Below are 14,809 nucleotides of genomic sequence, written 5' to 3'. Positions count from 1 at the left end.
ACAATTAAAACTCCTGCATATCACCCTGTACACACCAAAGCCATAGTGAAACACGGTGGTGGCGGCATCATGTTGTGAGGGGCCTTCTAAAAAAACAAAACAATACTACGCATTTATATTGAAACCTCTAAATCATTTCACTTTATCACTTAAATTTAAATAAACTACTTTTCTGGTTGTAATATGACAAGATGCGGATAAGTTCCAGTAGAGTGATCAGCTTTTTTAAGGCTGTGTTTATTCAGTCGGGATCTAGATCGACTTCACAGCATTTCAGGGGGGAAAAAAAAAAGAAAAATTCCCCAACTTGTTTACCATTTATCTTCATTAGAACCAAATCAATTTTCCTTCAAATTTTGTCAATGGATTTGGAACCTGATGCTATAACTTTGCAGTATCTGCCGATCTTTATTGTTTTCGGTTTTGGACAGAAGTTTCCTTTGATAACAAGCTTGGTGGCCAAAGATGAGGAGCGGCTCTGGACCCGATGCAGTCAAGGTTGCATATAGGAGGAGATAAGGTGAGCTTACAGGGTGAGTATTGGATGGTTACAGAGGAGGGAGGTAGTTACAAGGCTTATGATGATGGTTATAATATCCTGTGTGGGAAAGACACAGGATGGCAGGCAGATAACTAGGTCAAAGGAGGTACTTACAAGGCATTAAAGTTAAAAGGTGATGGCACAAGGGGAGGGGTTTAATAGTTACAAGGAAAGAAGCGCAGCTTAGAGGATTTATTTTTTTTTGTTTCGGAGCCAGACGGGAACTTTTACATGACCGGGGGATAATTACAAAGTTTAAGTGGCTGTAAGCTTCTGGGGTGGGGGGTGGTTTATTCAAAGAGATGTTTGGGTATAATGTTAGAGCAGGTTTCGGCGTCACTCCGGCACATAGGACACCTGCCAGACGATGATGTGGCTTCGCTCAGCTTTGCTCAAAGCAGGTTTCATCTGCGAAGCCCCACCGCTGCTGTCACCTTCCTCCGTCTCCTCATCCTCTCCGTCCCCTGCAGGAGGAAAAATAAAAACACGGAGCATGAGAAATTAATTTATACTTAAACTTCATTGGGATTATTCATTCAAATTAAATAAAAGCACAAACTAAGGGGTCAGAAATACTGATCTCTGTTTATTCACTGGATTGTTAATAGGCTGTTGGTAGTATAAGGTGCTGTGAAGTCACCAGCCGCCAAATTGGTACTCCCTAGTTAGACCAGTCGCAATGTAAACAATAAGTGCGCTACGGCATCGAACAACAATGATTTCCTCATTTTCGTGGAGCCTTAAGACATTTAAAATAAAGATAAAATAATCACTTTGACACACACTTGCTGTTTCATAGCATCAGTAGATTTCTGTAATTTATGGTAAAAAAAAAAAAAAGGCACTTCACATTGAATATTCCGTATGAAGTCTATACATCATATAATATAACATATTATACAAATCCATCATAACAAAATTAGTGCGTTAATGGAGCATAATAATACTGAAGGTTGGATATTAAGAATATTAAACACATACGCACACTATCAGATTATGTGCCAAAAATGGCTAAATTGATGATTTACATGTAATATACATGTATTGATTACGTTGTTATGGTAATTAAATTACATTGCAGGCATTTTAATGGATCGACTCCTTGAAAATGGGGATTACCAAGTGCTGCAGGTGACTTCAGTTTTTTCGGTCTATCAGGAATCCAGTGAACAAATAGAGATCAGTGGTCAGAACAGACACGATCACAGCAGAGGAGTAAAATACAGATGTTTGTAGGGAGTAATGGGATGGGAATCACTGCTCACCTATGCGGAAGTCGATGTAGCCCTCTCCTCCGCTCAGTACCAACACGTTTTGAACACTCTGCGTTTCCGTCTCTGTGGGCGCTGTGGAGCTCTGACCTTCAGACGGACTGTCCAGAACACTGCCGTTTAGGGTGGCTAAAACATTACCTGTCAAAAAAAAACAAAAAACAAAAACACAAGTTGGATATTTCAATCCTGCAAATGAAACAACTGAGTTTTCTTGATCTCCAGCACCATTTAAATGTGGAGTTCCCCAAGGCTCAAATCTGGACCCGGTTTTTTAGCAATATCTGTGCAACTTTTAAAGCTTCAAATGCTTTTCCTTTCTTTATTGTGTTTATCAATATAAAAATTTATTATTTTAGGCTTGTATCTGCTTTTGTAAATTATATTGAAAAAGGAAAAGAAAGCAAAACGGTTTCTTTTCCTTCCCTCACTTTCAAATCTATCAAATCTTTCTTTGAAATCTAAACAAAACTACCTAAAATACAGGTCTTCTCTCTTAATAAAGGCTTTAAATGGTATTACTGGTGACCTTGTTAAACCCAGCACCACCTTCATATGGAGGACCTCAAGGCTACAGTCTGGGCCCTGATTTGTTTTCATTATATGTACTGAATGTAGGTAGTGTGTTGTGTTATCTCACCGTGTTGCTAAATCTGCTATAATGCTACAGTCATCAGATTTTGGCAAGCTAAATAACCAAACAGAATTCTGGGGTTTTATTTGATTTCAATATCTTTAACCCTTAAAAACAAAAAACATAGCTTGTGGCAAAACAAACAGCTTTTCACTGTATTGCAACTTGTGCTTCTAAATGATACAATATTTTAATTTATCACAACAACATCCTGAAAAAGACAAAGCTACTGATTTTTCACCATTAGATACACATATTAGATAAACATAAAGCTGTAATCTATAGTTACCCGGTACGGAAACGAAGAACTTGACAGCATCGCGGTGTCCATGGAAACACAGCTGCGCTTGCGCCATGGAGCAGTAGGGGATAAAGCTGCCGGTGCTCTTCTCAGAGCCATCATCTCCGTACACATGGATCACACCACCGGATGACGTAGGAGACACCTTATTGGCTGACGGAGTGAAAACGTATTGATGAGAAGGAAAAGACGAGAAAATCATACATGCAGAGGAAACATTTTATATTGCCCCCAAAAATAAATTAATCAAAGACTTTGCATGCAGCAAATCCATTACACAGACACAATATTTATGAAAAATATTATAAACAGTCATGCAAAGCATGTTACCGATGAAAATATTGAAAGTAAAATCACAAAAAAAGTAGATAAACCTAAGAGAAAGCGTTGCAGGGAACATGAAGGTTTGACTGGGTGAGAACAGTTAGATCACAATAGCAGGAGGGAAGGAGCACTCCCACTTACCCCTCAGACCCAGGAGCTGTCCTCGGTGAAGGACCACCGCTTTGGGAGGTGGAGCAAGAGGGGAAGGGAGAAGGGGACAGTAACAGAAAAAGTTATGGCTCAGACTGGGAGAAGAAGGTAAAACCACCAGAGAGAGAGAGAAGGTGAAAGAAGGTGCTTGGATAGAAGGGGAGAAGATCAGAGGAAGAGCATAAAAAGCTCTAATAGAAGACAAGAGTCTGGGTAGTTTTCAAGGAAATCTCCAAAAGAAGTGGGAGCTTTAAGATTTAGGGTTTCCGTTAAACTGTTCAGCCTTTTTTATTATCTTTTTTTTTGTGTGTTTTATGTCGTATTAAAGTCACCACTGATCATTCATAGTAACTGGTTGGTAAAGCTAATAAAAAAGAAAAATAATCCTCACAATCTGTGATCATAGTTTCCTCTGTGGTTTCACTTTTTGTGGTGAGTTTCCTCTTGTATGGAGGCACTTACTCTCTGTCAGTGGGATGGAGATGATCACACCGTTTCCAGTCCCCACCCAGAGGCGGTTTCCTCCGATCAGCAGGGCTGTGATCCGCACAAAGGAGAAACCAAGCTTCCCCGTACCTGCAACCCACAACCAGAGACAGGACTCTGAAACTCAACATTAAATAGCTCTTCTAACGATACCTTCATGAGCAAAACCTCCATAAACCTGTTGTTTTTTTTTGGGTCCGTTAAAACTCACCCAACATTTTGCTGACATATGGCTCAATGTCCACATCCTGGAGGTGCTGGTGCGTGTGGGCATGGTACAGCCGCAAGGTGGAATCCAGCCGGATCGAAACCCACACACCATCACCGATCCAGGCCAGCTGCCGTACCTGGCTCTCCCTCCGGGGGTGGGCGTCGAAGGACTTCTACAGAGTAGCGGCGGAGAATTATTGGCGAACAAAATCAATAAAGTGGGCTGAAAATATTGAACAGAGGGACGTCATGCCGCTCACCTCAATCTGCATGCTTTTGGGCTGAATGACGTGAATCTTATTCTTGTAGCCGCACCACACCTTATCGTGGACGACTGCCATGCAGCGGATGGAGTGATGAGGCCGGCCGAGGTCCATCAGGTGGTAGTTGGATAAATCCCACTGGCCATCTGGGGAAGAAAAGCAGAAGGATCCTACCAGAACAGAGGAAAGGGCCTAGCAGTGGTCACACCAACATGAAACAGTAACCTAGATACCTTCGGATCTGTGGAATATGGCCAAGGTCCCATCGGCGAGGGCGACCAGCACGCGACCTTTTACGTGCCTGAAACAGACATCAGGGCCGAACATTAAATAGAGGCCATGCAGCTGTGATAAAATGGACGTGCAGGGATGTTTGTCTTACACCAGACTGAGAACAGAGTCCTTGAGTTTGATGGAGTGGAGACATTTCTTCCAATTTCCCACAGCTGAGTGGACATAAAGCCTGGGAGGAAAACAAGGAAGTTACTTCTGGTTTCTAAACCTAATCTATTTATGTCATTTTTTTTTTTTTTTTTATAAGTAAAGATATTTCGTAAAACAAATAAAACTTGATTATTAAGTCGTTACCAGCCATTCTGGGCCCCGAGCCACATGGTGGGGGCCACGCTGGTGTAGTTTTTGGTGTCCTCCCCTCCATCCTCAGCCTCTGCTGGCTGAGAGGATTCCTCTTTGGACTGACCCGAGCTCCTGAGTGGACAGACACCATTCATAGCCTTAACCAGTGTGGTGCTTCTGATCTGTCTGTTTAGGGCCAGGTTTGACCTCCTACCTGTCATCTGTAGGACGGGGCTGCGGGTCGGTGAAGACGTGCTCCGTGAAGGGCCCCGGGCGTCCCGATGCGATCCCCGTGTCGTTGGCGGTGGACTCAGAGACCTCGGTGGCCTCTGTGGCTTCCTCGGCAGACTGGGCGGGGTGAATCTTCCCATTCATGGGAGGTGCAGTGGGGGCTACAGGACAGCACCAAAGAAATGAAATGATTTAGATGGATGTTCGTATTTAAGGACGGCCTCATCTAAGTCCGCACTGATGAGCCCACCTTGCCCTTTGTCTACTATGGGTGTGTCGGTACGTGAGCAACAGTTGCTACGGGCAACACTGCAGTTTGTGGCACAGCCAACCAACGTGATGCCAGCCAACATGCCTTCCATCCCATCCATGTCCTCTCCACCGCCTCCGTCACCCGGATCCAACACGATTTCTCCTGCTGGGTAATCACTCTCACTTGCAGCTGGATAAAAATAAACAATCAATACGAGCAGCAAGAAAAGGATCCCAACAAGAGCAAATATTTTGGCCGTAAACGGCCTTTTTCATCTGACCTGGCACGCTAGAGATGCAGAGGACGTGAGCGTTGCAGACGTTGAACTGGTCGACCAGAGAGCCAGGCTGGTTGGCGTCGATGATGACTACCTTGCTGGCAGAGTGGGTGCTGGTGAGGATCCACACTCGACTGTTCATGCTGTCTGTCTCCTGGAGTTCCTTAGACTAAAAGAGAGGTGAATAAACCAGAAACAAAGGCTAACTTAGTACTCAGTAAGATTCCAATCTATTGTTAAGATTAAAAAATAAATATGATCTCTGATATTAAAGGTAAATTTCCTTCCTCAACCAGAGCAGACCCTGAGCCGCTGGTGAAAATCTCTGATCAGCGTCCAGCGACATGTTCAAATCACTGATCTCTATTTATTCACTGGATTGCTGATTGCCCGAAAAGAGTGAAGCTACCGGCCGCCATATTGGTACTCCCCACTCTCACCAAACGCGCAGTAAAAATGCCTACGTGTGTAGAATCTGACTGCAAACACAAGCAGTTTTCCAGCTGTGGGAAGACGTTTCACAGGTAATTTCATAGTCAGTGGATGAACTAACCAAGATAATCCATATATACGCCGATGTATCCTATAGTATAGTATGTAGCGTAACATTAGTCTAGCTTTCTCAGACCGACTCGAAGAAATTGTCTTAGTAAGCCATCAACGTCATGTCTAATGTTAGAAACAAGAAAGTGGAGTAAATAGAAAGTAATTAACTGTAAAAAAATAAATGTAATAATTATTTAAGCGGATGACGCTGTCGTTTTTGTAGTGTTTGTTGTATTTCTCATTTTTAAAAAGTCGTGTGCTGAAATACACTATATTGCCAAAAGTATTTGCTCACCCATCCAAATTATTGGAATCAGGTGATCCAATCACTTCCATGGCCACAGGTGTATAAATTCAAGCACCTAGGCATGCAGACTGTTTTTACAAACATTTGTGAAAGAATGGGTCGCTCTCAGGAGCTCAGTGAATTCCAGCGTGGAACTGTGATAGGATGCCACCTGTGCAACAAATCCAGTCGTGAAATTTCCTCGCTCCTAAATATTCCACAGTCAACTGTCAGCTGTATTATAAGAAAATGGAAGTGTTTGGGAACGACAGCAACTCAGCCACGAAGAGGTAGGCCACGTAAACTGACGGAGCGGGGTCAGCGGATGCTGACGCGCATAGTGCGAAGAGGTCGCCAACTTTCTGCAGAGTCAATCACTACAGACCTCCAAACTTCATGTGGCCTTCAGATTAGCTCAAGAACAGTGCGCAGAGAGCTTCATGGAATGGGTTTCCATGGTCGAGCAGCTGCATCCAAGCCATACATCACCAAGTGCAATGCAAAGCGTCGGATGCGGTGGTGTAAAGCACGCCGCCACTGGACTCTAGAGCAGTGGAGACGCGTTCTCTGGAGTGACGAATCGCGCTTCTCCATCTGGCAATCTGATGGACGGGTCTGGGTTTGGCGGTTGCCAGGAGAACGGTACTTGTCTGACTGCATTGTGCCAAGTGTAAAGTTTGGTGGAGGGGGGATTATGGTGTGAGGTTGTTTTTCAGGAGCTGGGCTTGGCCCCTTAGTTCCAGTGAAAGGAACTCTGAATGCTTCAGCATACCAAGACATTTTGGACAATTCCATGCTCCCAACTTTGTGGGAACAGTTTGGAGCTGGCCCCTTCCTCTTCCAACATGACTGTGCACCAGTGCACAAAGCAAGGTCCATAAAGACATGGATGACAGAGTCTGGTGTGGATGAATTTGACTGGCCTGCACAGAGTCCTGACCTCAACCCGATAGAACACCTTTGGGATGAATTAGAGCGGAGACTGAGAGCCAGGCCTTCTCGTCCAACATCAGTGTGCGACCTCACAAATGCGCTTCTGGAAGAATGGTCAAAAATTCCCATAAACACACTCCTAAACCTTGTGGACAGCCTTCCCAGAAGAGTTGAAGCTGTTCTAGCTGCAAAGGGTGGACCGACGTCATATTGAACCCTATGGATTAGGAACGGGATGTCACTTAAGCTCATATGTTGATTCAAGGCAGGTGAGCAAATACTTTTGGCAATATAGTGTATATTGCATGTTATATTGACGGAAAAAACGCAACTCAAACATTTTTAAAGACACAACTAAAATGTATATGGCATCATTCACGTATAATTTGTAAATAGGAAAATACTGTAGCATTAACAGACATGTACTTGTATTTCAGTCTTGATGTAAGATCTTAAACTCATATGTAATTACTATAACAATGTAATAAATAAATGCATATTAGATGTCCATCATCAATTTAGCACTTTTGGCACACCTGTATTATTATGCTCCATTAACACATTAGTTTTGTTGTGATGGATTTGTATAATATGATATATTACATGAATAGAGACTTCAGTGACCTCATAAAAACTATGCAATGTAATGTGCCTTTTTCTTTATTATAAGTTAAAGTAATCTACTAATGCTATGGAACACCAAGTGTGTGTCAAAATGATGAATTTATCTTTATTTTAAAAGTCTTAAGTCCACCTGAAAAAGACAACATCATCGTTGTTTGATGTTGTAGCGCACATATTGTTTAAATTGCGACCGGTCTAACAACGGAGTACCAATATGGTGGCTTCACTTTAACTTCTTACTGCCAAAGGGCAATCAGCAATCCAATGAATAAATAGAGACCAGTGGTTCAAACTAGAGATGTTGGTCACCTTTCTCTTCTCAGGGGATGTGTTCTTCTTGTCCTCCTCAGTCTGCAGAGGGTCACTGCTGCCTGACAGTGCTTTGAGAGGCACCGCCTCCTGGCTGCTGACTCTCCATCCTGTCAGGTCCACTCCTGCTGCACACCACAGCTACAAGCACAGAAGACAAGGAGCACAACCGACAGCTCGGGTAAACATTTCAGGACATAATCAGGTATAAACAGATATAATGAGGTAAAATAGTTGAGTAAATAAGCACTTTTGACACATCTGGAGGCTTCTCACCTTCCTGTTGGGGTCTTTCTCCACAAGAGGGCGACAGTAAACTGGGACAGGAACATTCTTCATGCGGTTTTCATCCTTCTCATTGGTCTGCAGGGAAAAATGTTGAGCAGTCAGGAGAAAAGCAGAAAATTTTAATTAAATATGGTCCAGTTTGTTAAAAGCATCTTGAATTTCTCTGAACACCAATAAAAATATATATACATGAAAAAAAAAAATCCATGTTTATCTGATAATGCAGGCTAACCATGACCAGTTTGACTCTGGAATTAAAGAAACGTTTATTGCTGTTACTTTCTTAAAGAATAACAGATCTATCCATAATATGTTACAAAGCATTACAGTCTAAACTATGTGTGAAAACAAAAATTATTTCTAAATTTTCTGATGAGACAATTTAAGTCCACTGGGTTTTATTTTTTCTTAGGATTAGTGTAAGTAAGGGAAGGTTAAATAATCCAAACTAACCATTGGATCACAGAGTATTAGTACAGTCTGATTACTATAAAACATATAAAAGAAGTTTATTACAGAAAATAAGATGAAGCATAGATGCTAAGAACTGTTGAGTAGGGCAGGTTGAGACAGACAGAGGAGGTTATAATAAGGCAGCAAAGGGTAAGAATGTCTGCAGGGTTCATCATAGCATAGGTTCCTGTTTTAGCCATCCACATCATGCCTACAAATAAAATAAAAAATGTTGCTTTATTAAATTTCATGCATTTCCTGAACTAAACTTGACCACAATTTCTACATTTGGAATTTATTTTTTCAGGTAATCATTAAAAATGTATTTTTCTATCAGCTTCTGCAGGGGTTAGAGATTCAGGTGGAAGGTTAACAGGAAGGGGAAGCCATGAAGGCGCATGCTGGCTCTCTGTCGGTCTCACTTGCCTGTTGTCTTTTCAGCGGGCTGTCCTTAACGCCGTCCGTCTGACCACCAGTCTGTGGGAGACCAGAGTTAGAGCCACCTGCCTACCAACACGCCGCGCCGTCGGCCTCTTCGGCCAACCTCGGTTGGTCAGCAGTACTTTAAGGTGCACTTGAAGCCAAACGTTTATATACACTGTATAAAAACACCTTTTCTATGTCTGACATTAAATCAGATTAAATGTTTCCGTTTTAGGTCAGTTTGACTTTAGGAAAATCCTTTTTTATTTTTTATCTGGCCAGACTAATGAGATTTACAAATTTGTTCAGTATTTACATACATTTTTGTTGCTTTTGGCAGATTTATCTTTAAATTTGTGGGATACAGTATTCTGGTTCCTTTAACAAGCATCTCATCATAATTTGGTCCATTTCTCCTGGCAGAACTGAATGCCACTCCTCTTAATCCATCGTGTTAGTAATTGGACGCCATGCTTAGTGTCAGTGTCCATTGAATAGCCCCTCAGCTCAAGCTTAAACTCCATGGATGTTGTGTTAGTGTTTCCACAGAATGTTCTTACTTCATGGTGTCATACTTAAATTTTTCTCCTGCAGCTGTCGATTTACACAACATGATGCTGCCACCGCCGTGCTTCTTAGCCTCTGTCTTTCTGTCTTAGCCTCAGAACATTTGCTGCGTTTTTGATGCAAATGTATGCACAACTGTTTCGATATTATAAACTGTTTCGGTATATATAAACAAAACATTTTCTGAATTGTATTGTTCCTATTGAATAACTGTATTTCTTATTTAACTCATTAAAAATAAAACATGCTGCTCAATAATCTTATAACCACTTCCGGTGTTTTATATATCTTTTTTCCAGCTCCAACATTCGGTAGTTGATGAGGGGACCTTTTTGATGCAAAAAAAAAGCATTTCCAATACACTTTAATGAATCCTATCAACTTCGATACAGCCAGAAAATCACCTTATTCTAAAGTATAAAAAAAAAAAAAAAACAATAACAAAAAAACCATTAGAAACAACCCCAAAAAAGACAACGGAGAGGCATTTTTTTTCTTAATTTGTTTGCTTCTGTTTAGCAAATTTATGGGTCTGATTACAATTTCAGAAAATAGCAAATGGGAGCACAGCTTGTGTGTTCAAACGCTTTCATTTTAGTTTCTATTTATCAAAGGGTAAAAGTCCCCTGAAGCATTACTGATGGCTTCTTTCACATCGAGTGGCTTTATTGCATGATTAATTTCTTTCTGAATGTTGAAACTATTTGAACAGATTTGTTTTATCATTCTAAAACAGATTTTGCTCCAAAACATTCATCTTTGACACAGGGAAGCAGTCTTTTACTTAAAAATGGAAGAGCTGGACATTCTGTTTATAATAATGTAAAGTTCAACAGATGAGGAAGGCACCAGCTGCCGGAGCGATTTAAAGGTAAAACCTTCTCTTGTCGATATCATTAACCTTTTTCCCATGATGTTACACATCTATATGTGTACCTCCAGTTAAATCAGATGTTAGTTAACCAATCTGAGGCTCTCCAAAGTTATGACATCATCATCTTGGCTTTCTCTAATAGTTTAAAGATGTCAGATCTTAACTGACCTGAAACAGGAAAGCTTTTGTTCCTTTTAAAATCCAGGCAGTGAGATAAAAAGAGCCAATGTGTTATTTTATATAGTGTATTTATAAGACCTCATTTGTTTGTCAGCTGATATAAAACTGTCAAACTGATCATAAAATTGTTCTGACTATCAGAACCGCACAATGATTTTGTTTGTTTATCTCAGTTCAAGATAACTTACATATGAAACGTTTTTTTTTTTTTACAAATGTCTTTTCTGTTAAGTGTTAAAAATAAGTCACTTTAAGGTCTGTCATTCATGCCTTTTCCAAAGGATGTTTAAAGGGTTTAAACATCCTTACATTTCCTTAAAATCCCATAGATTTTAAATTGACTTACTAAAGCATTGTGAGAGTTTCTTTTCATTCAGGTTGCTTTCATTTTAGTTGAAGTTGGAATTATTTATTGCAACATTTTATTGTGATCTTCAGGCTCTCTTGAGGTCATTGGCTTCTTTCACTGAGCTCAATCTCAGGAACATCAAAAGGTTCAATCTTCTCCAAGCAATTCAGCAATTTGGAGAATCCAGAGAGAACAATGTATAAGAGAGAGTCCTCTTAGCACAAAGACCAAGGACCCCTATAGCCCACTACACAGGTTTTCGATAAAAAATATGTCTGAGGACTGAGGTGACCCAGAAGGAAAGGTTGTTTGTTTTTTAACCAAACACTGAAAACTTTGTGATGCACAAAGACAGGACTGAAAAAAACAGCCAGACCTAAAGAACGCCAGATCATAGATCATAAGATATTTGGACTAATTGGACAAGAGGTATAAAGGTCCCCTAAAAGTTCCAGTTGTCATATATAGAGCTAAAGAGGGTTTTTTTGGGGGTGGTTGGGGCTCTGTGTGCTTTTTACCTGTTTGAGGCGAGATGGCACACTCCAGCCACAGGCCTGCATGATGCCGTCATCGCGGCGCATGTGCTCACGCACCGCCCTGTACTGTTCACGCCGCTGCTCACGGCGCGCCATCAGCGCCGAGTCACTGAGGAGAGACGCAACACCGTTACTGGCCAGTCTGGAAGCAACAGGGGGGAAGAGAAGGAGGAAAAGGCGAAGCGTTAGCAGCCTGGCCAGCCAGCAGCAAGGATAAGAGAGAAGAATGAGGATGAGGAGGAAGACAGAGGAAGCAAAAGCAAAGCTCTGTTTTCTCTTTAGGAAAATTAATCAGTGGTCTTTTTGGTGAAGAAAATATCTTTAACTTTAGGTCAATAAGATGAATGGTTTGATTTTCTGCTGCAGTAATTAGAAGGAACCAATAATCAACCCCACAGTGCAGCAGCTCTGCTGGAAGCTCTCTGATCTGCAGGCTGCTAGAAGCGAGCAAGCATCCAAGCAGAGTAAGACCAGGACAGGCATGGATGTGCGCTGTGGAGTATGATTAAAGCTTGGATCTGGCCGCTTTCGCTCACTCTTCAGGGAAGAACTCCAGCGTCCGGTTAGAGGTGGAGATCTGGCACATGGTGTGGCTGCGCCGCTGATTGAACGCAGGTGAGGGCGACTTGTAGTGGATGTTGACGCTGGAGTACGGCCGCTTAACGGGCGGAGGACTGGAGGAGGAGCTGAAGAGCCGGGCAAAGCTTTGGGACAGAGAAGGGAGAGCTTTGTTATCAAATAATCATCTGCTTTAGAAGATATTGTAGAATAAAAGTTGAATCTTACAACTGCCAGATGGTGGACTTCTTTTTCTCCTGGATTGGAGGGCTCTCCCTGGATGCCCTAAGAGGAGAGACAGAAACAACAAACTCCATCATTGGAATGGTAAAAAAATGGGAAAATTAAATATAAGACACCAACAAAAAAGGATTAAAAAGAAGAAAGAAATCCAATGTTTTTATTTTTTACACTTAGACTGAAATTCATTTAAAAGGCTAATTCAGTAAGAAACATTTGGGACGTTTTTATTTGTTTATCCAAAGATTCTTCTTTGAAAGGGTACCTGATCATCTCCGTCCATCGCACAGCCTCCTGGAGCTCCATCAGCCTCTCTTTGTACTGGTTCCTCTCCATCAGCACACGAGCCATCTCCACCCGAGTGAAGCGGCGCCGCTGGGTCATCGCCATGTCCCCGTCCTGCATGGGGGACGAAAACTGAGCAAAAATGAGAAGAGTCCACTTTTACTCACTAATTTTGACAAAAAGAAATCAAACATGATTTATTAGAATAGATTCAATTTTCTACAAATAAAGCCTAAACATTTGATGGCAATTCCAAGTAAAGTGCTTCCAGTGGCCTCCACACACTGACAAGGATGTGTCAGCTACCTTCTTCCTAGTAATAATTCACCACTTTCAGTTTCCTCGGGTGCAAATATCATGTGACATAGAGGCCTGGAAGTTAAAAGGCCTTTTCAAACCTACCATTAAACTATAAATATCTAAATGATGTTACATTTAGATAAGGCTGTGATTATTTTACACTGGACCAAACACTCAGGTGTAAAACAGAGCTTCTTGTGTTTATAGGTAAGTTGGACTTTTGATTCTGCAGGAATCCAAATGCAAAATAATGGTGCTTTCAGACTGGCCGCGGTGATTTCCACCAGCCCCGCAGAGGGTTCACCGCTCAGCTATGGGATGCAGAGTGTTTACACCCTGGACCGCATCATCAAATAGGAGGAGCTTCAGCTGCGTGAAGCTGATACCCCTGAAAAAACTCAGCAAATAAACTGAATACTTTTTGCTGTTCATAAAAAAATATATATATATATATATATAAAAAAGATCCTTTTTGCTACTGTAGTTTCAGAGCAATTAAAGATGATTTTTTTAGGTCATCCAGAGGTCAGCTATCCCCCCATTAAGCTCCGAATTGAATCAAAATGATCTAGCCTACTTTTTTAGTGCTAAATCATTTCTGCAGGTAAAACTATTATTTGTGCTGCTGTTTTTTTTCTTCTGAATTTGTCCTGTTTAACATCTTTCGGACTGCTTGTCTCTTCTTGCTCTGCTCTTGTTCTGCTACTTACAGCGAACAGATGCACCTGCTTTTCTAATTACCCCCATTCTCACAGCTGTTATCTTGCATATTTACACCTGCCTGTCTCTCTGCCAGTCTCCACCAGATTGTCTCCAGTAATCAGTGGCTGTGTGCTCCCCCAGCCTTCCTGTGCTCATTCCATCCCGACTGGCCTGGTTCTAGTCCGTCAGCCATTATTCAGTCAGCTCAAAGCCTGCTTCCAATCTGTTCAGTCATCATCTCCCTTCTCAAGTCTGCAATCAGCTAGTTTATCTGTCTTTTGAAGTCTGCTACCAGCTTTATGAACATTCATAACTAACTGCTTCAAATAAAGCTTTTTCAAACACACACTTGTGTCTGGCTGAATCCTGGGTTCCCATAGGACCGAACTTTAGTTTCTTCATTTGTTAATAAAGGACAGGACAACGGGTACAGGTAGGTTTACTCACATCATCCGCTACTTCGTCTTTGGAGTCTCGAGATGCCTCTGCTCTTAACCTGGAGTCACAAGCAGCAAATCACCCAGTTAAACATTAAAAATCTCCTTTAATTCAATAACTATAGTGGGAACTTTTAAACTTAGAGCATCACTTAGATGTTTCTACATTAAGGCTAGCCGGGGTGAGTTATGTTCAATTAGAAGATCCACCATACTAGAAAGTCAGGAACTATTATCAATACTGTAATTTCTATTTGATATACTGTTGTAGGCTTAAGTTTTAACCTTTTGAACTTTTAAAACACTAATTTTTAGCCCTTTGGCCTTTCATTTTAATATAAGAACATGAAATAAAAAGAGAAATGGGAAAGAAAGAATCCTTGAAATAAATGTATGTTTACA

The 14,809-nt window shown here is 41.3% G+C and overlaps 1 protein-coding gene across 13 annotated transcripts in view; it reads right to left on the bottom strand.

The window, feature by feature from the left end:
* Positions 1-718: 718 nt before the first annotated feature.
* Positions 719-14,809, bottom strand: part of mapk8ip3 (mitogen-activated protein kinase 8 interacting protein 3) — a 43,342-nt gene continuing 29,251 nt past the window's right edge. For 5 of the 13 annotated variants that reach the window (XM_038282290.1, XM_038282291.1, XM_038282292.1 and 2 more), the window contains 21 exons: positions 14,418-14,466; positions 12,949-13,100; positions 12,672-12,728; positions 12,422-12,589; positions 11,868-12,027; positions 9,383-9,433; positions 8,492-8,578; positions 8,216-8,356; positions 5,521-5,686; positions 5,238-5,429; positions 4,971-5,148; positions 4,769-4,888; positions 4,563-4,643; positions 4,414-4,481; positions 4,178-4,326; positions 3,919-4,090; positions 3,684-3,797; positions 3,213-3,251; positions 2,736-2,900; positions 1,807-1,953; positions 719-1,005 (listed from right to left, as the gene is read on the bottom strand). In XM_038282290.1, the coding sequence (XP_038138218.1) occupies positions 878-1,005; positions 1,807-1,953; positions 2,736-2,900; positions 3,213-3,251; positions 3,684-3,797; positions 3,919-4,090; positions 4,178-4,326; positions 4,414-4,481; positions 4,563-4,643; positions 4,769-4,888; positions 4,971-5,148; positions 5,238-5,429; positions 5,521-5,686; positions 8,216-8,356; positions 8,492-8,578; positions 9,383-9,433; positions 11,868-12,027; positions 12,422-12,589; positions 12,672-12,728; positions 12,949-13,100; positions 14,418-14,466 (2,584 nt within the window). In that variant the 3' untranslated portion in view covers positions 719-877. The remainder of the gene's footprint in view (positions 1,006-1,806; positions 1,954-2,735; positions 2,901-3,212; positions 3,252-3,683; positions 3,798-3,918; positions 4,091-4,177; positions 4,327-4,413; positions 4,482-4,562; positions 4,644-4,768; positions 4,889-4,970; positions 5,149-5,237; positions 5,430-5,520; positions 5,687-8,215; positions 8,357-8,491; positions 8,579-9,382; positions 9,434-11,867; positions 12,028-12,421; positions 12,590-12,671; positions 12,729-12,948; positions 13,101-14,417; positions 14,467-14,809) is intronic. The other 8 variants (XM_038282302.1, XM_038282294.1, XM_038282300.1 and 5 more) reach the window with 5 other exon arrangements.

The sequence above is a fragment of the Cyprinodon tularosa genome, unplaced genomic scaffold (genome assembly GCF_016077235.1).
Source record: "Cyprinodon tularosa strain WSP-4 unplaced genomic scaffold, ASM1607723v1 ctg181, whole genome shotgun sequence".
Taxonomy (NCBI): Eukaryota; Metazoa; Chordata; class Actinopteri; order Cyprinodontiformes; family Cyprinodontidae; genus Cyprinodon; species Cyprinodon tularosa.
This window is presented reverse-complemented; position numbering and strand designations above follow the sequence as displayed.